The sequence below is a fragment of the Corvus kubaryi genome, unplaced genomic scaffold (genome assembly GCF_017639235.1).
Source record: "Corvus kubaryi isolate FWS band 111438036 unplaced genomic scaffold, C.kubaryi_AGA036_p1.0 78, whole genome shotgun sequence".
In the NCBI taxonomy this organism is placed as follows: Eukaryota; Metazoa; Chordata; class Aves; order Passeriformes; family Corvidae; genus Corvus; species Corvus kubaryi.
In genome coordinates this window covers 1,256,789-1,280,098 of record NW_024582065.1, presented here as the reverse complement: position 1 = coordinate 1,280,098, position 23,310 = coordinate 1,256,789, and the positions used below count along the sequence as shown (strand labels likewise).

At 49.9% G+C, this 23,310-nt stretch overlaps 3 protein-coding genes across 7 annotated transcripts in view; 1 reads left to right on the top strand and 2 right to left on the bottom strand.

The window, feature by feature from the left end:
* The window catches only part of PNPLA7 (patatin like phospholipase domain containing 7), a 117,722-nt gene extending 107,540 nt beyond the window's left edge, over window positions 1–10,182 (bottom strand). For all 3 annotated transcript variants that reach the window (XM_042052283.1, XM_042052284.1, XM_042052285.1), the window contains exons 1-9: window positions 10,060–10,182; window positions 9,431–9,465; window positions 6,985–7,050; window positions 6,191–6,278; window positions 5,544–5,626; window positions 3,586–3,674; window positions 3,104–3,244; window positions 1,658–1,817; window positions 619–699 (exon numbers count right to left, since the gene is read on the bottom strand). In XM_042052283.1, coding sequence (XP_041908217.1) covers window positions 619–699; window positions 1,658–1,817; window positions 3,104–3,244; window positions 3,586–3,674; window positions 5,544–5,626; window positions 6,191–6,278; window positions 6,985–7,050; window positions 9,431–9,463 — 741 coding nt within the window. In that variant the 5' untranslated portion in view covers window positions 9,464–9,465; window positions 10,060–10,182. The remainder of the gene's footprint in view (window positions 1–618; window positions 700–1,657; window positions 1,818–3,103; window positions 3,245–3,585; window positions 3,675–5,543; window positions 5,627–6,190; window positions 6,279–6,984; window positions 7,051–9,430; window positions 9,466–10,059) is intronic.
* Window positions 10,183–10,313: 131 nt separating this feature from the next.
* MRPL41 (mitochondrial ribosomal protein L41) lies at window positions 10,314–11,179 on the top strand. Its single transcript, XM_042052355.1, has one exon. It carries the CDS (start codon window positions 10,496–10,498, stop codon window positions 10,901–10,903), a length of 408 nt encoding a protein of 135 aa, XP_041908289.1. The 5' UTR covers window positions 10,314–10,495; the 3' UTR covers window positions 10,904–11,179.
* A 678-nt stretch (window positions 11,180–11,857) lies between these two features.
* Window positions 11,858–20,749, bottom strand: DPH7 (diphthamide biosynthesis 7). 3 transcript variants are annotated; one of them, XM_042052354.1, is made up of 9 exons: window positions 20,547–20,749; window positions 19,985–20,121; window positions 19,469–19,556; window positions 18,651–18,745; window positions 16,945–17,111; window positions 16,056–16,128; window positions 15,215–15,280; window positions 14,873–15,045; window positions 11,858–13,843 (listed from the first exon to the last, which is right to left on the bottom strand). In XM_042052354.1, exons 1-9 carry the CDS (start codon window positions 20,682–20,684, stop codon window positions 13,230–13,232), a joined length of 1,551 nt encoding a protein of 516 aa, XP_041908288.1. In that variant the 5' UTR covers window positions 20,685–20,749; the 3' UTR covers window positions 11,858–13,229. The 3 variants fall into 3 exon arrangements, with proteins under 3 accessions (XP_041908288.1, XP_041908286.1, XP_041908287.1); XM_042052352.1 differs by lacking the exons at window positions 19,985–20,121; window positions 20,547–20,749 and adding an exon at window positions 19,850–19,978; XM_042052353.1 differs by lacking the exons at window positions 19,985–20,121; window positions 20,547–20,749 and adding an exon at window positions 19,794–19,883.
* Window positions 20,750–23,310: the final 2,561 nt, after the last annotated feature.

Genomic DNA, 23,310 nt, shown 5'->3' with positions numbered 1-23,310 from the left:
ACACCTTCCATCCAGGCATTCCAAAAGAGATGCACTGTGGTGATTTCAGCAAAACCAGCAGTCTAGTTCCAACTGAAACAAAATCCACCAATTTTGCACTCAACAGGATCAGCACCCAGCTCATCCTGGCCCCTGCCAAAGAGCACAGCCCTCAGCTGGCCACCAGCACCACTGATGTTACAAAACAAAACAAACCCATCCCCTGGTTTCACAGCATCATTACAGTAATAACAACTGTCAGATTTATCCTCATTAGACTGAATAAAACCAAATTTATTAACTAACCCATCAAACATGTAAAAGCCTGGACTGCTGAGCCCCAGCCTGGTCCTGCTCCTGCCTGAGCTGTGATTTGAGCAAATCAAGCTGTAATCTCAGTTTTGCAGATATAAAGGGATCACTCAAATCCTCCTGCTAACCAGAAGCAGCCAGTCAAGCACACGTTTCACAACCAGCCTCCACACCACAGAGCTCAGTTTACACCTGTGAAGGCCCAGGAGGAGGAGAATTCATCAAAAAACCATTTTGCATTCTGATTCTTTCCTAGGAATGTTCAAGGCCTGGTTCCCTGCCAGGCTCTGTGGGATGCAGCAGGAATCTGCACCTCCCAGGACTCACCGTGATGACATCAAGGATGCTCAGAAGGCTGTGGACGCTGTCTCCTGCCAGCACCTCCTTCACCACCACCTCTGTTCCATCCTGCAAGCACACACACAGCATCACTGCAGGCTCACAGCTGCATTTTGGCACATTTGGAGCATTTCAAAAAGCTTGGATGCTTCTCTTCTCTCTGCTCTGATGGAAATGTGCTCATTCCAACCACAGAGTTTTCAACCATTGTTCTAAAAGTGATAAATTAAAAGAAACTACAAGCCAGTTTTGTCCAGGGATGTTGTGACCTGCTTGTCTTTGCTATGTAACCACCAACAAAACAAAGCTTCCTTCACCCAGAGGCAGATTGAGCTCCCTTTATTGAGGGGTTACCTGTCAAGAGGTTGTACAAAACAGGAGCAGCAAAATGTAAAAATACACAGAAAGCAGCAAATTTGATATAGTTTCCAAGCCCACTTAATTTTTAGAATTGGAAAACTGTTCACATCCTAAAGTTAAACTCAAAGTTCAGTCAGGAAGAAGGTAAAAACTAAAAATTTAACTTGGCAGAAGGGTCACAAGGGCTGGTGCTCAACATTTTAAGACTCACATGGAAAACAAACCATCATTTTTTCTCCCCTGTTGACCCAAAAGTGAATCTGACTCTTCCACCTCCCAGACAAAGCCCCTGACTCCTGCTGGACTATTCTGAGGTGAGCTTGGTCTCTCCTGTGCTCAAAAACTTTCTGTAACAACCTTTCCACAGGTGAATGTTTCCAAGCCCACCTTGCACCCTGTCCTCCCTCAATAACTTCTGCATCTCCTGTGTGAGGATATTTCCAGCTGCCTCATCAGCTTTGTGTTTGCTCTCTCATCTGAGACACGAGGGACCAGAGCTACAAACCTTGATCTTTACAAATACCACAGCCCCGAAGAGCTGGGATTAATCCCTCCTAAACCACTGTGATTCACGTGTCTAAGTTTAATCAATGCCTAATGATTCATGCCAGCCTATCTGCTGTGCCAACAGATTTCTCTCAGGAAGTGCAGAGCAGTGGGTTCTTACACTTTCTTGGATGCAGACTTCCAGCTTTCCATCCTGCACCACGTAGATGCTGTTGTCCAGCTGCCCGGGACGGAAGATGTACTCGCCCTCGTGCAGCTGCACAAAGAACATGTGCTTGCACAGCTCCAGGAACAGGGGCTTCTCAAAGTGCCCAAGGACCCTGCAGCAAAGAAAATGCAAAGGGAAAACCTAAAATCGCCACAGTCCTTGGAAAATCCTTCCTAAATTAGCAAAGCCACAGGCACGAGGAGCAGAGGAAGCCCAGAGGAGCGGCTGCAGGGAAGGAGCCTCAAAGAGCTCCCCAAAATTAAGGTGCAAGAGCAGCATGAAACACAGAACTGTAAATTCTGGGGCTCCTTTGGAGAAGCACTCCAAGGAATGCAGGCTCAGAGGGAAGTGCAGCCAAACTTCCTCCAGCAAACACCAGCATGGCCTTTGGAGGGGAATAAAAATAAAAAGCTGCCAGACTCTCACACTCCATGAGAAAAGTTACCCCATGAAACTTCCCCTTTTAGTGCAGCTGCCCTGCCCATGGAAGCAGGACACTGAAAACACAGGGAAAAGCTCCTGTCATCTGCATGCAATTGTAAGTTTGGAATACTCCATCTCCTGCAGGTAACATGCACCTGGACTCCAGTCAGTCACTGCCAGGCAGAGAGAAATATGGATCTTACACCTGATCACTCTTCACAGAGCTCCAACAGCTCACATTTATCAGGATCAATCCATCAAATCCTACTGCAATGTCAATTAGTCACAGGAGATCATAATTCCACAGCAGCAAGTTCAGATGACTTAAATAGCATTTTTATTTGAGAATGTATGACCTTCAGGACTAAATTATATCACAGCTGGGAGGAAAAAAGAACATCCACAAGCAAAACCAAAATTACAGATTGGAAGATCTCCTCCTCTTTGCTGTGTCAGCAAATTAACCCCTTGCTGAAGGGGCACAAAGCCCATCCCTTCTTCTTAAGTCTGCCAAAGAGCTGTGGGGATTACGTTGACTTTGATTTATTTGCAACCTTTTCAGATAGAGAAGTAAAAGATTCTGCAGCCCAGGGAGCTGTCAATATGGTCTCCAATTAACATTTACCAATTATGATGCCTTTCTGTATAAAAAAATTGTCTGATAAAGCCTAAACAGAAGTTTTAAGATGCACTCAATCTGTTCATGTTAGAACACCTTCATTAGCACTACTCCCAAACTGAAGCAACTAACCTACTTCCTTTTTTTCCCCCCAAACTCAACTATTTTCTTAACGTTTCTAAAAAATTCAAAGTCATTTATTCTGTCCTCATGCTCAGATGGATTTCAGTCAGCTCCCTCAGGATTCTGACCATGCAATCATAAAACCTGAGATTTGACACAAACTGTCAAATATTTACATCACTTGAACATCCATCAAAACCCAACTCTGAACTTCTCTTTCCATCTAACATTACCTGACATTTTTAAGCATGTACAGCACTTCTGATGGCAAATGGGAATTCTTGACATCAAATTCAGTCAGATCTGCCTCTAGCAAAGAGGGAGGAGGTTCTTTCCTCTGCAGAGTTGGACATTCCTTCTTAATACGCAGAATCCTACAAAGGAAAAGGTAAGTTCAGGATGTTCCCTCATTTGTACTAATAGGAAATATTAAATTTGTATGAATAGGAAATGTTAAATAAGTAGATAGTAAACACTAAAATTCACCATCCCAAGTCACACATTATCAGTTAGCTGAAACATTCCACCCCCCTGCTCTTCCTCACCAAAACCATCCCAGTTCAGCAAATTTCCCAGCTGATCCACAGCTGACAGAACCGGGAAAAACCAACAGTTACAGAAGAGTGCTCTGCTAGGGGTAAGTTCCACACCACAAACAAAAGCCCCAAACCAGCCTCCACAACACGAATTTTCCCCTTCCCAAAATCCCAAGTACCTTTTAGCCAGAGATAAAACCTTTGCCCGTTTCCGCATCCTTTGGCGAGGGACAGTGTTCCCAACCAGAGAGTTTGGAAGAGTTGTAACCTAGGAGGAAATAACAGAAACAAAAACAGTCACAAAAACCCAAAACCAAAAAAAACCCCAACCCACTAACTCCAACCCTGCTGAGGCACCAACACATTTACCAGCCATTAGAGTGTGAGCAGAGGGAAGAGCTCATGTAAGACCTTGGAGGATTGGAAGAACTACTTCAGGATCATTTCCTTTCTATAAAGCAAGTAGAGTGTATTTTGATTTTACTCATCAACTACTACAGTGCTAATGGATGGTAGAGGGGAAAGATTCTTAGCTGTGGTTCTCATCCAGGAACACTCAACATCAGGAAGAGGAGTAAGGCACTGATCTCTGCTCTGTGGGACAGGGACAGGACCCAGGGAATGGCTGGAGCTGGGCCAGGGGAGGTTTAGGTTGGAGAGCAGGGAAAGGTTCTTCCCCCAGAGGGTGCTGGGCACTGCCCAGGCTCCCCAGGGAATGGGCACGGCCCCGAGGCTGCCAGAGCTCCAGGAGCGTTTGGACAGCGCTGCCAGGGATGCCCAGGGTGGGGCTGTTGGGGGGTCTGTGCAGGGCCAGGGGCTGGACTGGATGATCCTTGGGGTCCCTTCCCACGGAGGATATTCCAGGATTCTATCTGGCTGCGATGGTGACAAACCAAAGCTTTTCCTTGCTTTTCCTAGTTCCCAGGTGCCACCCACTGGAGAAACGCCACAACTGCTACACCAAGAAAGCCCCTCATTAGTAACTTCCAAAACATTCCCAGTTCTCCATTTGTTACCCAAAGAGCTGAATCTCTAAAAAGTTTCTATCGCAAAAGGAATCTTTAATTAGTTTGGAGGGAGTAAAATCTTGGTATGTTATCAAAAAATCCATGAAGCACAACCCACAGCAGTGTGGGTGTAATCTTCTGTGCCTTACTCAGGAAGAATGGCAAAAGGCAAGGTCTAAAACCCAAACAAAAAACTACCTGAAATTATTTTCCCATGTGGAATTCTAAGCATTCTTACTTATGTGAGTTACATATAAACAGCTTGGTGAAAAATCATCCAAATTATGAAGTTGCACATGAAAATTATGAAGAATATCAAAATTATGAAGTTGCACACACAAGATTTCCTCTCATTGAGGGTTTTTTTGGCCAAGTTCTACTTAAAGGCTGACCTGCCATGCAAGACTGAGGGAGTAACCACCTCCTCCTCAATGAAACAGAGCTCTAGAACTGAATATTGAACCTACCAGAGTCTAATTAAGTCCAAGTGTTTGAATTCACCTCAATGAAGTGTGGGAGGCAGAGGCTGGGGCAGTTCACAGGAGGAAGTGCTCCTCCACACAGGGTGACTAAGGATGGTTACTTCCCTGTACCTTATTTTTCTGCAGATGTTGGTTTGCAGTGAGTGCACACCTGACTTGGCAGGACAGGAAAAGCCAGGACCCCGTGAGGGTGGGCAGGCCCTGGCACAGGGTGCCCAGAGCAGCTGGGGCTGCCCCTGGATCCCTGGCAGTGCCCAAGGCCAGGCTGGACATTGGGGCTTGGAGCAGCCTGGGACAGTGGGAGGTGTCCCTGCCCATGGCAGGGGTGGCACTGGATGGGCTTTAAGGTTCCTTCCAACCCAAACCAGTCTGGGATTATGGGATATTGAAACAATTATCAACTCCCAACAGGAGTTAGATATTCACTGATTTATTACTACCCTCATTGACTGCGAATACTTTTCAAAGAGGAAAGGTTTGGCCAGAAGGAGAAGCTACTGCTGCTCCATCAGCAATCCAGTCAGTATTCCAGGAACATCCACAAAATCCCAGTGAGATTTGATAGGCTGAAGGCCCCGGGCCAGGCTCAGCAAGTCAAGTATTGCAAACTTTACACCTCCTAAACTGGATTTTGCCAGGTGCCCTCACCTTCCTAATGATCTTCCTCCCGTAGAACATGACTTTGTCCCTCTTGCGAAACCTGTACTGAGGCACGTGTGGCTGAAGTTGTTCTGGAACACAGAAGCAGCACATCAGAAACCACCTTTAGCAGCTGGGGGAGAACATCTGAGCACAGCTCGGTGACTTTGCTGCCTCCAGAACAGCTCAGGGCAGCGTTTGGAACTTAAACCTCCCTGGGATCCCTCATTCCCCAGCTCTGGCCAAGCCCCACCAAGGCAGGGCTGGCTTGGGGTTCTACCTCAGCCCTGGAGGAGACAAAGGGCTCTCCACACAGACAGAAGGAGTGGGTAGTTTTAATCTCCTCAGGGAAACCTCTAATTCAATCCTTTCTCCTTACTGTGACAGTGAAATCACAGCAGGGCTGAAACCATTTGCATAATTCACAGAGGCTGATACTGCTCAGACACCAAAGAAATAAAACCCTGCAGGTCCTGCATGGACAGCTCTGGGTTCAGACCTGGGCAAGTGAAGCAACACAAGTTCTTCACCCTTTAAAGCTGTTGTCCTGCAAGAACCACACCCCTACAGCAAACAGCTACCACAGAAAATTACAAAAAGACTCAAGACTTATGGGAAAACTGGTTTGAAAACTTACATGGTTCTTAAGTACTTACTAGACTGTCTCACTCTTCTGTACACGACAAACACAACAACTGCTATAAGCAGCAGTGCAACTGCAGCTCCAATTGCAATTCCAGTCAGCTGGGAGGGGAATTCAGGGAGAAAGAAGTTAATAATTTTCAGCTTCAGAAGCTACTCTGTACTTTTTGCAGGGCTGAAGAACACTCAGCTCAGTGAGATGTCTAAAAGTCAAGCACATTCATAAATACTTAATTTTTAATTCAAACATCACACATGCAAGAAGTTTAAACTGCAGCAATGACCAGTGCTAAGCTCACTATGCAAAATATCCCATGTTTTAATTCCCCGAGAGCTGTGAGCTGATCAGTGCAGTGTACAGGAGGTGCATGAGGGCATCGAGTGCCAGGACAAGGGGGAATGGCCTTAAGATGAAGGAGGGCAGGGCTGGATGGGAGATTGGGAAGGAATTGTTCCCTGGGAGGGTGGGCAGGCCCTGGCACAGGGTGCCCAGAGCAGCTGGGGCTGCCCCTGGATCCCTGGCAGTGCCCAAGGCCAGGCTGGACATTGGGGCTTGGAGCAGCCTGGGACAGTGGGAGGTGTCCCTGCCCATGGCAGGGGTGGCACTGCATGGGCTTTAAGGTCCCTTCCAACTCAAACCAGCCTGTGATTCTAAATAACAGGAATTAATTCCTGCCTCATGCACAGTGACAGCAAAGAAACAAATGCTCAGACTTTGGCAGTGACTTAGCAGAGCTCCTGGAGCTCAGGAGAAGCTGCTCTGGATGCACCCCCACCCTTCAGCCAGCTGACTGCAGCTATACTTTACCATGGTGGTCTGGATCCTGTCCTCCACAAACTGCAGGATGGGGGTCTCACCTCCTGGCAACACAGCCTGGCACCAAAAGGAAGGTGAAATTAGTTTCCCACAACTGGAAAAAAGCCTCCATAAGAACCTCTCAACCAACTGGATTGTGTTTTTCTTTGACTTATAACCCACTCTGCAAACAGAAACATTCAGTGGAGAGGGGTCAGTAGGGCAGTTTTGTGCTGCTGTCAGTACAGTACATTCCCAAACAGTCCTAAACCAGGGTCAAACAGTGAGATGAACACTTTTTAAAATCATTTTACATTATTCAGAGCAACGAGGACGAGAATGGAATGTAAAGGACTTTATGAGACTGAGAAAACAAGTCATAAACCAGCATACTACCGTCATCATAAAAAGCACATGATGCACATGGGCAGAAACTCTGACCTCAGGTGTGCTGTCCTGGGACCTGTGCCAACCAGTGTCATCCAGGAATAAAAACTGGCACTTAAAATAGTCTCACAAATGCCAACCCAAAACTTGAGAGACAGGGGGAGAAAGGCAAAACAACTCTCAGGAACAAGTTTAAACAACATGAGTACAAGAGAAATACATTCCCCTTTTAAGTCCTGAACCTTAAAATCACTTGAATGAAGCACTACACACAGTTCAGGTCCCATTCCTGCCCTTGGTTCCAGATCTGGATGACATCTAACTCAGCTTTGCCACCAAGAGAAAAAAATGCAGTGTACACCAAGTCACCAAACTGGTCTCTCTCATGAAATTCATTCCAGTTTTACAGCACAAATGAAACTCCTGCCAGACCAGTCACCAGATCCCTGTGCTCACTTTGCCTTCTCAGGTCCCTTTAGCACTTTAATGTTTATCTTCCCAACACGAGTCAAACTAACTCTGCCACTACTGTTATCAGCCTATTACTCATGGGATTATAGCGAAAAGTCACAAGATTTTGAAAAAATAAAAAGCTGGAGATGTGTCAGCAACAGGTACAACACCTGGTGACACGGAGTTCCAAGTCTGTTGTGGTCACCTAATGTATTTATTTCCCCTTGACACTGTCAGGGACACTGGGACATGGACAGTTCTGCTGCTCCCCAGGCCTGGATGATCTCAAATAGCACCAAAAATAGTAATTGCCAACTGACACTCACATTGCTGCTGCAGGAGGAGAAACAAACCCATGGGGAAAAGAATAAAACACAAACATGCCAGGCTGAAGAAATTCAGAGCTCCAAGAACCACTGAGAGGTTCTTGCAAAATTTTCACCAGTGAAAACATGATATTGCCCTGCTCAGACTCGGGGGGGAATCTTTCCCAGCATGGAGAATCCTTCTGGGCCAGCAGAGGAAGCAAAGCACCCAGGCTGAGCTGTGCAGACACCTGAGACACGTCAGTGATTGCTGTGACAGCTCCTGGGGCAGGAATGAGGTCACAGCCAAGCCACCAGGGCAGCTCCTCTCTGAGGAGGGCTGTGGTCAGCGCCCCAGTCCAAGGACTTGCCCTCACACAGCCCCAAAGAACCCCCAGACCCACAACACCTGCGGGACCACCCTGCAAGGCCCCTCACTGCATTTGAACACGGAGCAGTGACCTGCCAAGGGGATGGATTAGCACAAAGAGCATTTCTCTGCTTCCTGATGTCAAAGTTTCCTTGAGAACCCAAGACTTCACAGCAATCAACATAAACATGCAGCCTCACAACTGCAGCTCACACCCATCCAGAGCACAGGCACCCAACACTCCGCTCTGCTGGGAGTCCAACAACTCCTCACTGCAGCCCAAGGCAAACACTGAGACATTCCCCGTGCAGGGAGTGGTGGGCAAGGCTTATCAGCCCTGAAAACAAGGACTTAAAACTGGGATTAGCCCAAAGCACAAGACAGCTTCCTCACAGCTCAGAGGCACGTGCCTTGTTTTGACTACAGAACCTGGATCTTCACAAAACATTTTTAACTGTGTACAAGTACATTGTGTGCGTTTGTTAGTTCTGAGAAGTATTTCCTCTCACGGGGTTTGTTTTTCACAACTATGGAAAGCACCACGTGCCTTGCTGGCCTGTGAGTTTCACGTTTATGATTAAAAACAAATGCAAGAAGAGCAGTCTGCCAGAATCCTGCAAGTCCTCCTTCTTTAGGCCAAAAATGAAAGTATTTAAATCATAGCATTATTGAAACAGCTTAGAATATGAAGCAGAGCATGAATGGTTTGTAAGAAATTTTAAAAATACAAAAAAAAAAAAACAACAAACCCCACACAATAAAATGGGACCAATCCTTAAAAGTTTGAAAGGATAAAACTGCCAGCAGGAAAGGCTCTTACAGAGGAAAAGCATCTAAAGGTATTGTCCCAATGTTATCAAATTAGCTACAGCTGCTTTCAGCTTCTGGGAACTCCCAGAGGGGAAATAAATAAGTCCAAAAACAAGAGCAAAACATATTGTACCTCAAGGCTGGTGCTGTTGTCTCCTTCATCCATGTCTGGAGGTGCAGCAGGAGCAAAGACAAAAACAAAGAGAGAAGACTGAGTTAAGAGATGACCGCAGCTTCTGATCCAAACTCTTGAACACCACAAGGGGAACAGTAAGTTTTTTAACTTTATCATCCCTTTGTCTCTCCGCTGAGCAACAAAACCCAGCACTGAAGTGCTGGGGGACGGGACTTCCCCGGACGGGAGTTCTCCAGAAGAAACTTCTCCGCAGCCACGGGCATTGAAACAGAAACTCCCCAGGAGCCTCCACAGGGTGCCACAGCCAAACCTATCCCTGCTCCGTGCGCTCCAAGGAAAGCGGACACCGGGATGGCACCGCGGGACGGACACTGCCCGGCAGGGACCGGGCACCGACCGCTCCGGGCTGCGCCTCAGGACAGCCCCGGTCACCCTCCAGCCACCCCCGGCCGGCCCCGGCTGCCCTGCCCGGCCCCGTTTCGCCAGGTTAAAGCTCGGGGCGCACCTTCAACAACAACCTCCTCCCGCCGGGCCTGGGGCACCGCCCGGGGGCACGGCGGGGCTGCACAAGCCCGCAAGGCCCGGGGGCCGGCACTGCTCCCCAGCGACCCCCGGCACCCTCTCACCTGCCCCGCTCCTGCCGCGCTCCCGGTCCCAGCCCTTGTCCCGCCCGGGCTCCCGCAGCTCCCCGGGCCGGGGGCGAAGGGCGCTGAGCGCAGACCCCGCCCGCCTCCGCCAGGGGGCGCGGCCGCGCCAGGCCCCGCCCACGCCGCGGGCCGCTCGCCGCTGATTGGCGGGGAAGGTCCCCCGGCGCCGCTCGGCGCGCGTGCCGCGCGGGGGCAGCATCGGCGCCGCGGATTGGCTGGCGCGGCCCGGCCAATGGGAGCGGGCGCTGTTGCGGTGTGCGGACGCGGCGGGGCCGCTCCGGGCTGAGAGCGCGGCCGGGCTCCGGCGCGGTTCGGGGAGTCCTCGGTGCCCTCCGGGACCGGCTCCGCCTCCGCTGAGCCCTCCCGCGTGCTCTCCGGGACTCGCTCCGGCTCCGCTGGTTCCTCAGTGCCCGGCATGGGGCTGCTGACCCAGCTGGTCCGCGGGCTGGTGCGCGGCGCCGACCGCGTGTCGCCGTTCACCAGCAAGCGCGGCCCCCGGAGCCACAACAAGGGCCGCGGCGCCAAGAAGCTGGGCGTGCTCACCCGCAACAAGAAGTTCCTCCTCGTCAAGGAGATGGTGCCCGAGTTCGTCGTGCCCGACCTGACGGGCTTCAAGCTGCGGCCCTACGTGTCGTACCGCGCAGACGAGGGCTCCGAGCCCCCCGTCACAGCCAAGCAGCTCTTCGACGAGCTGGTGGCTCCGCGCATCGAGAAGGACGTGAAGGACGGTACATTCGACCCCAACAACCTGGAGAAGTACGGCTTCGAGCCCACGCAGGAGGGCAAGCTCTTCCAGCTCTTCCCCAAGAACTACGTGCGGTAGGGAGCGGGCAGTGGTACCGCCGGCCAGCGCGGGACGAGCTCTGTCACTGAACATTAAAGCAAATCCTTCTACCTTGTTCTTCTGTAATACCTGATTTAAATCCTGGGGAAAATCGGCGGTTTGATTTCCCATCCATGACTGGTAATTCCTCTGGGAGACAGTTGTGCCTGGAGAGCACAGCCCTCTCTGGGGGGCTCTAAGGGTGACGGGTCCGTGACGTTTGTAAATACAAACTACTGCCAAGCTTAAGAATTAAACCTTTAAGAATTAAATTAAGACTGAAAACGTTCGCTTTGGGAGAAAGGAAGCATGTTTAGTGGATGGTCTGTGAGCACTTAGTCTGTAATAAGGGCTGACAGGTGAGTCCTGAAGGTGGTGGTTAAAACGCCCACATTTTCGGGGCAGGGCAGGGCTGTGATGGAGTGGGGGTGCTACAGCCCCAAGTCCCAGAAGGAAATCCTGTGCCCTTGGATGCCAATTCCAGCGTGCTCTTGACCACATCACTTGCCATGATGCCGAATTGATATTTATATGTGTAAAGAATACAGAGAATATATAAAAGAAAAAAAGGCAAAAAAATCGCTTCGGCATCAGCCTCACACCCCGTGTGAAGGCAGATAAAAACTGGGTTTCCTCGTTTCTCTGAGCAAAGCAAGGACTGGCCCAAAGCCTAAACCAGGCTGGTCCCAGTCGGTGACACCACTCCAGCTTCGCTGCCCTCGGGCTGTTCCCTGCCGATCTCACAGGGCAATAAAAGGCATTACAACCTTTAAAGCAGAGTCATCGGCAGATACAGGGACACACCCTCGCTTTTCGAAGGAAACTGGGTTGACCGCTCTGACTCCTGAAGAACTTTCAGCCCTTGGAGCCTGAGCCATCCCAGGGCAGAAGGTCCTCACGAGGACTGCCACGTCATTTGATTTTTAAAACCCAAAACAACCAAAAAGAGATCAATCACTTGTATTAATTTTATTTTAGAAACATCCAAAAATAGCATGTTTTTTCTTTAGCAAAAGCTCTTGTTTTCATTACTAATATGAATCTTCATGTAACAGTGCTCAAGAATGTTTGCTAAAATACACACTCACCCTTGCTAAAATACACATTTGCCCTTGAGAAGGGCTTTCCAAAGCAGCAAAGTTCTCATCTGCTCGACGTCGTTTAGCTGCAGCACTGTTACACAGAGACCTGTTGCTGGTGTTTCTTTCCCTCCAGATAACTCATTCTTTAGGACCCTCAAAGACAAACCATGCAAGCTAAAAGTTACTCATCTAGTTTAAGCTGGTTTTTTGTTTCTAGGAATCGAGAAAATGTTCCAGAAGGGGTGTTTTGATATATTTCACAGTGAAAAAAAGAGAGCTAATGGAGCAACCATGAGAAATCCTGCAGCCATTCCTGGAGGTAGTTGGGCAATGCTGTTAAGATTTTGGTTTCTGTACTTACTTTGAACTTAAAAAGATGTCAGGAAACACCGCTTACACTTTTTGGAGGTTTTGATCTTAAAGCTGTTCACCTTTTAAAAACTGAGCTTGACTTTGGACCTAAATGTGGCTCTGTGGAGAGCAGAAAACATGAGCTGGATACTGAGAGGCTGTGGGGGGTGGCTGAGTGGCACTGAAACATGGTGAGGTCACTACAGGATTTATCTGAACCAGGGTGGATGCTCAGCTGGGAATGATGAAGGAGTCTGCAGTCAGTCTGATGGGAAATGATGGAGATGTACGAGGATCCTCACAAGGAGCATCCCACAGCACTTCCCATCACGCCAGGCAGTCTGCACTTCCTTCTGAACCAGAACTTCTCTATTAGACATCACTGTGAGTACATTGCACTGCATCTGGCCTGTCTGAGCTCTTCTCCAGGGACACACACACATCACACGGCCAAGCCTCTGCTCGGGGGCTTTTCTGAGATGTTCAGGGAACCTTCTGATCACTTACTGGGTCTGTACAGCAGCACAGCTGAGCCTGGTTTGTGAGGGAAGGAGGAGAACGTGCTTAACAGATCCATTGTGAAATGCAAACCAGCCTTAAAAGGATTCAAATCTGAGGTACAAAGCAGCAGCCTGTGAGAGGGGAGGGCTGTTCCACTTGGAACTAGGACATTAAGGGAAAAACTAAATAAACCTGTCTGGGCATGACCACAGGCCGGCAAGCAAAGGCTTCCCTCTCTGCTGAAAATAAAACACCAGGAATTCCATCAGTGTTGTCCCTGAAAGACTCCCAAGCTCAGCAGTAAGACTGGGAAAGCCCAGCAGAAGTTAGGGCATTACGTTCAGCTGTCACTTTCAGTTCAGGAGTTTTCCTCCCTCTTCCCTCAGGACTGGTCAATGCAAACTTTCAGCTGTTCTTTCAGATGGACATCCAGGACTTGGAACATCCAGAGGGGTCACCAGGCTCATCTCCCACTTCCAGATGTGGAGGATGTTGTCATAGAAGGAACAAGTGGCTACAATGCTCATTTCTTTGGGGCTGTCTGGAGACCTGGCTGAGTCACTGCCTCCATCCAGGCCCATTCCATTGGGTCTCTTGGCTCCTGAGTCAGAGCCGCTGGCTGACCCCGGATCTGCCCCTTGGGCAGCCAAATCTAAACTTCCCTTTAAACCAGAGCCCCTCACCAGTCCAGGATCCCCAGCCAACTTTGGCCCTGCCCCTGCTGCGAGTGCCACAGCAGGGCTTTCACTCTCCTCATCCAGAATTACATCAAAAGTAGCTGTAGGAGACTCATAAATTATCTTCAGGTTCTGGACCTGCAAATTCAGCCTCTCGTCTCCTTCCCCTGATGTTCCCATGAGCTCCTCCGAAGGCTGGGATGCAGCAGCAAGGTCCTGGGTTGCAGCCAAGGAATCCCTCGGACACAGCCTTGACCAGTCAGCCCCATAAGCCAAGGAATTGTGCAGGACATAGGATGACAGGATGATGCATTCCTCTGTGTTTTCCGCTTAAAAAAAAAAAAAAGATAAATGAAATGACTTAGAAATGAAGTTGTGGGTTGCGGCAGAGTGCTGAGCAGCCATTCCAGCACTGGCTGTGTCCCATGGGAAGAGTTCTCTGGTTATTGCCTTCTTCACCACAGAGTGAAGCACTCCAGGAGGAATGAGGTACTGACCGTTTTTCAGCCACCTCTCAATGGCCTTGATTTGCCCTGGGTCAGCAGCAGATGAGAAGAGGGTTTAACATGCATGAGGTTTAAGAGCATCATTATTCAAAGTACCTACAAAGGCTCAAGACAGGCAAGATTGATCACACCACAACCTTCACCGACCCATGAACACACCTGGGGGATTGCCAGGTCCTGGTTATTAATACACTGCAGATGTTCTTCCTGTCAGCTTTCAGCATTTGACTCTGACAGTAAGTAGACATCAAGTTCCCTCCTTCCCCACACAGGAGAAATGCTATCCTCATTTCCTAAACAGTGGATTTGCCCAAGGTCTGGAGAACCCAGGAAGCCAACTATCCTCTGTCAGACTGCATTTGTAATGTGAATGCAAACAGCTTTTCCACCATGGAAGTACCTCGTGATTCACATGAAAGGCTTATTCATGTTATTCTGGATTAACCAGGCTGCAGAGCACTTCCTTCCTGAGGCAATAACCAATTCCCCAGCAGGTCAGTAACTCCTGCTAACAGGAAAGCACCACCTGACAGTCAGGAGAACCTCTCTGAACCATCACAATGAACACAAACCCAGAATGGTTGTGCCCTCCCACCAAACAAAAAGGCTTTCTTCCCGTGAGAAGAAGTTATGGGGGATTTACACACGAACAGTGACAGGGTCTTGGCACAACCGAGCAGGCCAGCAGAGTGCACAGGTATGGAAAAGCTGGAAGAATTACCTCAAACTGGAACAGAAGTCTATGGCTATTAACACCATCTCAATCCTGCCAGCAGGGTCAGAGCTGGAGCTCCCCATTAACCTGGAGGCAGCAAAGGAGAGCAGCAGAGCAGCTCTTCCCTGGACACTCACCCAGGCTCCCGCGGCAGTCGAGGATCTTGAAGCCGCTCTGCATGCAGGCTGCCAAGAGCACGAAATCACAGGTGGGGTGCCACTTCAGCCTCCAAACCCCACCTTCCACGTGGGTGTCAGCCAGCGGCTGCTTCATGTTCCTGGTGTCCCACAGCAGCACGTGCTCATCGTAGCTGGGGACACACCACAAAGAGAAAAGCAGCACAGCCCAGTCAGGGCACAGAAGAAAGGTAGGGAAGACCACGTGCTCTGCACCACATGGAATTTCTGAAGAGGCAGCAGCACGTTCAGGTAACAGAGGAGGCTGGTCACACCAGGGGAGAGCAGCTGGAAGGGACTCACCTGCCTGTGGCCAGGAGATTCTCCCGGTGGGGACTGCACTGAATGCTGCACACACCCATGGAATGTCTGCAGAGGGAAGAGATAGCAATTCGAGAAGGACTCCTTCCTTGAATTTTGAGTGCACATTATTTCATCAAGGTGTCCCAGGAGAGGTGAGCTCAAAATTTCAGTCCAGTGACCCACCCAAGCAGAGTTCCATCTACACAGTCCAACAGCATTCCCAGGGACAAAACTTCTACTCACACCATCTTTCAGCACAAGTATTTTCTAATAATATTTACCCCATAAACTGCTGCTCAAAGGCCCTAAGAATTCCAGCAGAACAACTCCATTCCCAGGAGACTTTACTCCCAGAATTAATATTTCCATAGCAATAGTCCCCAGTGTAATTTAAATTTACATTTAGAATTCCACTGGAGAGCTGTGTATATTGTTTTAATCATAGTTTAAAATACGATATGAAATCACTTTGAATAACTGAACAGTGGATTACAAAATATTTTCTAAAAAACATTCCATAATAATATATCCCAATTTAACACACACAAAAATTGCCAAAATAAAAGTGTAAAATCAGGATCCTTTTCAGAAAGAAACTGCCACCCTCTTCACATGTGCAAGTCAGCACTTGGTTTATCGTGTTGAAGGACATGGAGAAGAAGGTTTCAACCTGAAGTTGTCCTGATGAAAAACACTAATAGATCCATTTCCCAAGGGAGGCAGAACCAGGATCCACTGTCACTGCTCATCTCCAAAGGCAGTGGCTTGGGAAGGGGCACAACAGCAGTGGGTGTTGGCACCCCACTGCTGAAGGGTGTTGGTGTGGACAGGGCTCACTCACCTCCTGCTGGTGAAGACTGGAGCCTCCGGACTGCACCTGGTGTCCCAACCCTTGAGCAGGCTGTCATCCCCTCCTGCCCGGGGACAAAACACTGTGACCCTCAGCACCAGCCCTGAGCATGGGGCAAAGCAGTGCAGAGTCTGCAGCTCCTCCCGAGGGGCAGCTCCAATCTCTGCCCTCTGTGACCAGGACAGCACCCAGGGAGCGGCTGGAGCTGGGCCAGGGCAGGCTCAGGCTGAGAGCAGGGAAAGGTTCGTCCCCCAGAGGGTGCTGGGCACTGCCCAGGCTCCCCAGGGAATGGGCACGGCCCCGAGGCTGCCAGAGCTCCAGGAGCGTTTGGACAGCGCTGCCAGGGATGCCCAGGGTGGGGCTGTTGGGGGGTCTGTGCAGAGGGGTTGGACTGATGATCTTGGTGGTCCTTTTCTGCTCAGGACAGTCTGTGATAGAGAGCTGATGCTTTCCAGCCCTGGGATCTCATAGAATTTAACAGACACACCAAAAATCACATTGAGGCTCATATTGGCAATACCCATCACCACAGAGAACACATCTGTTATCAATACCCTCACTTTGGTAAGAAACAAACATTACAAGTCATAAAGACTGGACTCAAACAGCTCTCTGGCTCTTTGCATACTGCAAGGGAATATCATCTTTTTTTGCCAATAGCCACCCAAAGTACAGTTTTCAGGGTACAGCTTCTCCTAAGTAACTCCAACCATTTCCCACCATCAAGAAGCCTTTCACCCCTAAGCAGAGACCCCAGCTCCTTCAAGAGGTGATGCAAACAGCATACCCAACCCTGGGAAGTAAAATCCCAAGGAACACTTCCCTAAACAAGGGGCCCCCTCCCCAACAGCCCCAAAGGAGCTTCCCAGCCCATACAGACCTGAATACACAATATCAGTGTCCCAGTAATTAAAAGCAGCAATCCAGGCCTCAAATTGGTGAGCTTCCCACTGGTTCAGGACATGCACAGAAGGAGCAGATTCATCTATGGAGAAAAGATTCAGCTTCCCCTCTGAATCACTGCTGATCACTCTCAAAGGACATCCACTACAGCGGGGTACAGAGAAAACATTGGGAATTACTGCAGCAATCAAGTATTTCGATTCAACTAAACACTGACAGACACTGGCAGCATGGTGGCAGGAATGACACATTCATACAATTCTTTTCAGCTTCAGCCCATTCCATCTTTAAATCACCTGCCCCAGTGATCCCTGCTCTCACAGGGAGCAACCACTCACACCCACGTCAGGGAAAGAACCACCCCTGGCTCTTGTCTTTCTCAGAGATGCAAAACTTGACTTCTTACATGCTTCACATTACATCAATAAACAAATTCCATGTGAAGAGGGATTTTTTTTTTCCTCCAAGTCAGACTCACAATGCCCTTTCAGAGCCTCTTCCCTCTTCTGGAGTACAAAGAGATGTTTTATTTCCTTGCTATCACTGAAACCCAAAGCACTGGCTGATCCTGACCTTTCCTGCTCTCTTCCTGTGCCACAGCACAGTTAGTTTCTAGACACAATGACCTTGGAGCACTGGCAAATGTTTTGCAATTCCCAGTGCACAGATTTTCTGACATTCCCTGACATGAACTAGGTACCTTCTGTTTGGTTACCTGCAACTGCAGGCACTGCTTTGGTGGCCTGAGGCTTCTTTCCAGTTCTGATCAAATTATTCAGCCACACTGAATCTCCCAGATTCCCACATAAGAGATACAGGGCCACCCCCTTCCTGCAGAGATGTGAACGATGTACATTTGGCTTCTAGGAGACGTTACTGATCTCTCAAGTGACAACAATGACAGGCTTTAAAGGGGCTTTTCATCAGAGCAACAATATTGGGAAGGACAGAGACAAGAAGAAGGAATGTAAGAAGAAAGTCTAACTGGCAATTCTACTTACTCATTAAACAGCATGCACAGAAACAGCTTTAATTAGCAAATTTGCCCTACAGCATTAAGCAATGACTGCCTGACCCCCCTGGTTTCCAGGCTCACACCAAAGGCACCACTCTTCATCTGCACCTACAGAACACACTGACCCTCCTCTTTCAAGGTACAGCTAATTCAGATTATTTCATGCAGCAATGCCATTTCTGAAATCTCATGTATGAGTGCTTGATAGAGGAAGGAGCTGCTTCCAAACCAATTCTCTCCTGTTTCTCACTAAGCCATGATTAAACTTCCTACATGTACTATTATTAGCAATTCTTAAGGAGAACTTCACACTAAAATTTCAGCTGTTCTAAGAGCAGAGTTGGAACCAGCAGCTCCATTTGCATCCCGTTCTGGTCTTTCCTTTTAACAAAGGCAGCAGAAGACACATCCCTGGCTCACCTGCTGCCATTCCCCAGAACACAACCTCACATTTGTTGTTTGTTTAGTCTCTGCTCCTGTTCCAGTGGCCACAGTGCTTGTGTTCCTGTTACCTCTGCTCTGGAAACAGCTACTTCTGGAGCAGGGCCAGAGAGACAGCTGGGATCAAGAAAGTCAAAACCACTAAAGACTCCTTCATCCAAGTCCTCAACTTCTCCTGAAAGTTGTCCCACACACACTGGCCCCCAGCCTCCATCTCCCACCCTCACCATTGCTCTCGTCCAGTGGACCAGTCCAAGGACAAGGCCAGTCGCTGTGCCCCGAGATCCACCCTGAAGCGTGGCTCCAACATGCAGCTGTTCTTCTACTGGAAACAAAAGGAATGGATTAAGACTGGGAAGACAGCAGGCGCATAACAACAGGTGCACTGCTCCCCACGGCAGTTTTCCAGAGACTCATGAGCAAATGAGGGTGCCACACCAAAGAAGCAATGAAATGTCCCCCAGCACTACAATTGCCCAGTGCTGGCTGAGAGGCAGACGTGCACACACTAGATTCCAGCCTTCTGCTGCTCATCTCCCACCAAACCTCCCTTAAACTCTGCTTCCTCTCAGGGAGTGATGAAGTGCAGGAGAAGTGATGACCCAACTGCTGAACTCCCTTACAGACTGGCCTCTGCTTTCTTTGCTCTGTGAGAATGGCTCTGATCACTCTCTTCACTCACCACCAAAAGAAACCCCACTCCAAAAATCCTCCCTGCTTTCACCAGCTTTGCTCCTTCTGATGTTTCCCAGTTAGTCCATACTTGTTTCCAGGGATTGCTTCTGCCCCGCTCCTGCGTCTCCTTCCCCACTTTGCAGGTGGGCAGAGCCCAGCCCAACTCTCTGGTGCCACAAACAAGTTTATAGAATTTATGATAAACATTATCAGAAGACAAAAGAAGCATTAAAAAAGCTAAGGATGCTGAGGAAGCCATGGAAACCACCCAGCTTTCCTGCAAGCCAATGCACACTGCTAGTAAATGTAGTGATGTATCAAACACGGGTTAAAACCAGCTTCAGCAGCAGCAAGCATTGCATCCACCCACCTCACTTCCAGTCAGGTGGCAAAATTCCACGGCGCCTGTGGAGTTTGCGATGCCAACCATGGGATGTTCTGCAACAGGAATGTGGCACCTACAAGATCAAGTTAAACAGATCTCCGATGTCCATCTTTCTTGAAGAGAACAAAGCCATAACTTTCGTTCCAACATGCACAAGGAGAAGGTATGTGACCAAAAAAATCTCGCATTAAGAAAATCTAAGGCTCCTCAAGTTCCCACACACCTGCGAGGAGGGGATTCTGTACAGGGGAGATCTACTATATGTTATTATATAAATAAATGAGGTACAAAATCACGACCAGCCACTCACAAGTCAGCAGAAAGGGTAAAACAGAAACAAGGCAGTCTTTGCTCATTGGAACAAACCGGAAAGTATTTCCCTCCAAGAAGTCAGGAACTGTTCCATTAGTAACTGCTGCTGTTGCTGCCATGCCAAAAAAAGGATCCCCAGAGGAGCAGAGCCCGCTGCTGTGGCACCAAGCCTGGCCGGGCCGGCGTTACCATTTGATGTCCAGGATGGCGGCCGTGTCGATGCGCTGGATCTCGGTCAGCGGGATGTACGGCTGCTCCTCGTTGTAGTGGTACAGGTAGAGCCGCCCCGTCCGGTCACAGGCCCCACTGCTCCCTCGGGAATCGCTCTGCGGAAAACATGGGAAAGGGCAGGCTCAGCCGCGCTTCTGCTCCGCACCCGAGACCCTGCTGGGAGCGGGGCTGAGGCTCCCAACTGGGCTGTCCCAACCCTGAGGGATGAAAGCCACCACCGGGGCCAGCCACGCTCACCAGAGGGGCCTCTCTGCCCCTCCTCGAGCCGCCGCAGCCGGGACAAGGCAGGACCGGGGATGGGGACGGGGCTCACCCCGGAGCGGGGCCAAGCGGGGACGGCGGTTCGCCCTGCTGCGGAGCCGGCCAGGGATGGGGCCAGGGCTCGCCCCGGAGCGCTACCGGGCAGAGATGGGGATGGGAGTTCGCCGCGGAACGGTGCCGGCCGGGCGGGGATGGGGGACTCGCCCTGGAACGGGGCCGGCGGGGGCCGGGGCTCGCCCCGGAGCGGCGCCGGGCTCACCTGGTCGGGCCGGCGCAGGTGGTAAGTGCCGCAGGCCAGGATGCTGTGCCAGCCCTCCACCGGGCACCACTCCACCGCGTCCGCGCTGAACTCCGTGTCCACCACCTGCAGCGTGCGCGTCCTGCACGGCGCGGCCATCGCGGGCCGGGCCCTGCTGCGCCGCCGGGGCGGCTCCCGGGAGGCTCCGGGGAGGCGGGGCCGCCGCCCGTCTGCTTCCCGGTCAGGGCGGGCCCGGGGCGGAGCTGCCCCCGCGGAGCCGCCTCTTCCCCCGGCCGGGCCGTCCGCGCACGCCGGGGCTCGGGGGGTTCCGCCCGCTTGTCCGCGCCCCCTCCCAACGCGTCCTTCCCGGGGGAAAGAGCTGCGGCTCCAGCGCCCGCCCGGTGAAGGACCCTGCCCTGAACCCGGCAGCTGCTCACGAGAGAAAACCGGGCTCAGCCTTCCTTCGGCATCTTCCCGGCGCCTCGCTTAGAGACCTTCCCCACCCCGGCGCTTCCCGAGGAGACACGGGCTCACAGCGCTGTTCCTGCGCAGAAGCTGTTCCGGACCTCGGAGCGATCCTGGTCCCTGGCCTGAGGCTTTCCCTTTCCCCTCAGTCCTTTCCCAGTCGGAGGGCGAGTCCTGCACACTCGGGATGCATCCCGCACCCATTCCCCCCGCGGTGCCGCTCCTGGGTTGCCGCTGTTCCGCAGGCGGAAATCCTGCAGAGCCGAAGGTCTCGCTGCTGAGAGACAACAGTCAAGGCCTCGCCGTTTGGTGTTTTCCCGTAACCAACCCTACGTTTTATTGACACTGAACTTCATCTCCCGCTCTCTCATAACATCCTTCTGCAATTCACTCAGCCTTTTATATTATTACACTGAATAACCTCATCAGTGGATGTTGTCAGCTTCATTATTCATTACCTTTCTTCTAAATGATTTTTTTTATCTATTGGGCATGCATCTGTTTATTTCCCACCAACAAAATAACCCTCCCTTCTACTCTTCCTTTCGTGTCTTTTAAACAGTTGTCTATGTGACATTTCCCTTTTTGACCAGCAGCTTTTTTTCCTTAAGTACCTTGAGCAAAGTCATCATTAAGTGCATTTTGGAAGTTCAGATTGTCCCAACCAAATCCCCTTTTCCCTGCTTGTTGATGCCTGGAATTGAAGCAGTTCCAGTAGAGTTTTGAAGCACGATTTCCCTGTACAAAACCCACCCTGACTCCTCCCTGGTATTCAGCCACTGGTGCTGCATCACAGCGTCCATGAGTTTGCGGAGTGCAGGTGGCTGTAGTTTGAAATTCCTCCCAGAAGCTGCTGGGACATTTGCTGTGACATTGTACCAAGGGAGAGGTCACCATCCCAGCTGGGAGCTCGGCTTATTCATCCCTGAGCTCCCTCAGAGCCGTAGGTGGCACCGTCTGGTCCTGGCAACTTGTTGCTGCTCATTTCAGCTGAACTTTAATCTCTCCTAAAAGCACTTCTGTTGTGAACAGATTCGCTGTGGAGCTCTCCATATGGAAGTATTCCTGTGTGAACTCCACCAGCTCTTTCACATGGAACACATATGCAAACAATTCACTGGATTTTCCTTTGCTGACACTTTCATCTTCAGGTCAGCCCGTCCCTTTGCTGTGCATCAGTCTCTGCTGACTCCAGCAGTCCCCCTGCTCCTGGTGTTTTCAAAACTACTCATGCACATTTTTTGACTTGAACATTCTTCCTATTCCCTTTTTCTTTGCATTATTTTGCTGGGTTGGTTTGTTTGCTTTTGCTTTTTCTGCATTTCACCTGCCAAATGTTATTCTTTCCATCTCTTACATTTGAACACAGTTCAGTTTACAAAGGATTTCTTCTTACTCTGAGTATCTCACATGCCCCCATTTAATCCCACCAGCCCCCTTTTGCCCTCAGTGCTGTTTTGCTGGGTGGTGAAGCTTTGCTCCTGGCCCATGTGGTGTCTTACACCGTCTCCATGCCACCCATTCTGGTCTTTCAGCTAGGTCAGAACCTGGGCAGTTTCTTTCCACTTGCGTTGTTCTCACAACCCTTTAACCCTGTGAGCATCTTTCCTCCCCACCTGCTGCACCCCATCCTCCCATCCCTTTCCCTCCCACATTCGCTGGGATCAGGATTTCCCCAAGCACCTTCCATCCTGGCTCTGTCCCACCTTTCCCTCATTCCCTCAGGGGAATTTCCCCATTGCCCCACCAGGCCTTGGTCTGCAGCCTGTCCTTGTCCTCACTGCAGCAGCATTACAAACATCAGCACCAACTCCTCCCTGCTCGGTGCTGCTCAAGTGTTTAAGGGCTCTAAGACTGCACTTTGTTTTGACAAACATGATTCCTGGTAATAAAATGGAAAATTGGCAGGACAAATCACAGCCTTTTAAACAGGCAAGGAAAAAAAAAGCCAATACTTCTGCCCTGTTCAATGGATTACCCCAAATAATAATAAAAAAATATTCCTTATGTCCCATTTTATATTAATCAAAAAATGTGCAGTTCATTTCAAGGAAAGAATTAAATGTTTCCTTTTAAAAAAGGAATTACCCATTACAGGAAAATGTGATTAGGTCCCGCTTGGTTTTTTCACACCGAAGGGCATTTTGGACTGCCTGAACAGAAAAATTTCAGTACAACCATGGCTTAAGAGTGGCAACTTGACCAAGTGCCTTCAAGTGAACTTCCAGCAGGAAGTTTCAGAAGTTCTTCGCTATTTCCCAAGGTGCTTAAAGCCAAAGGATGAAAACCCACCCAAATATTAATAATTCAGAACTTCCTG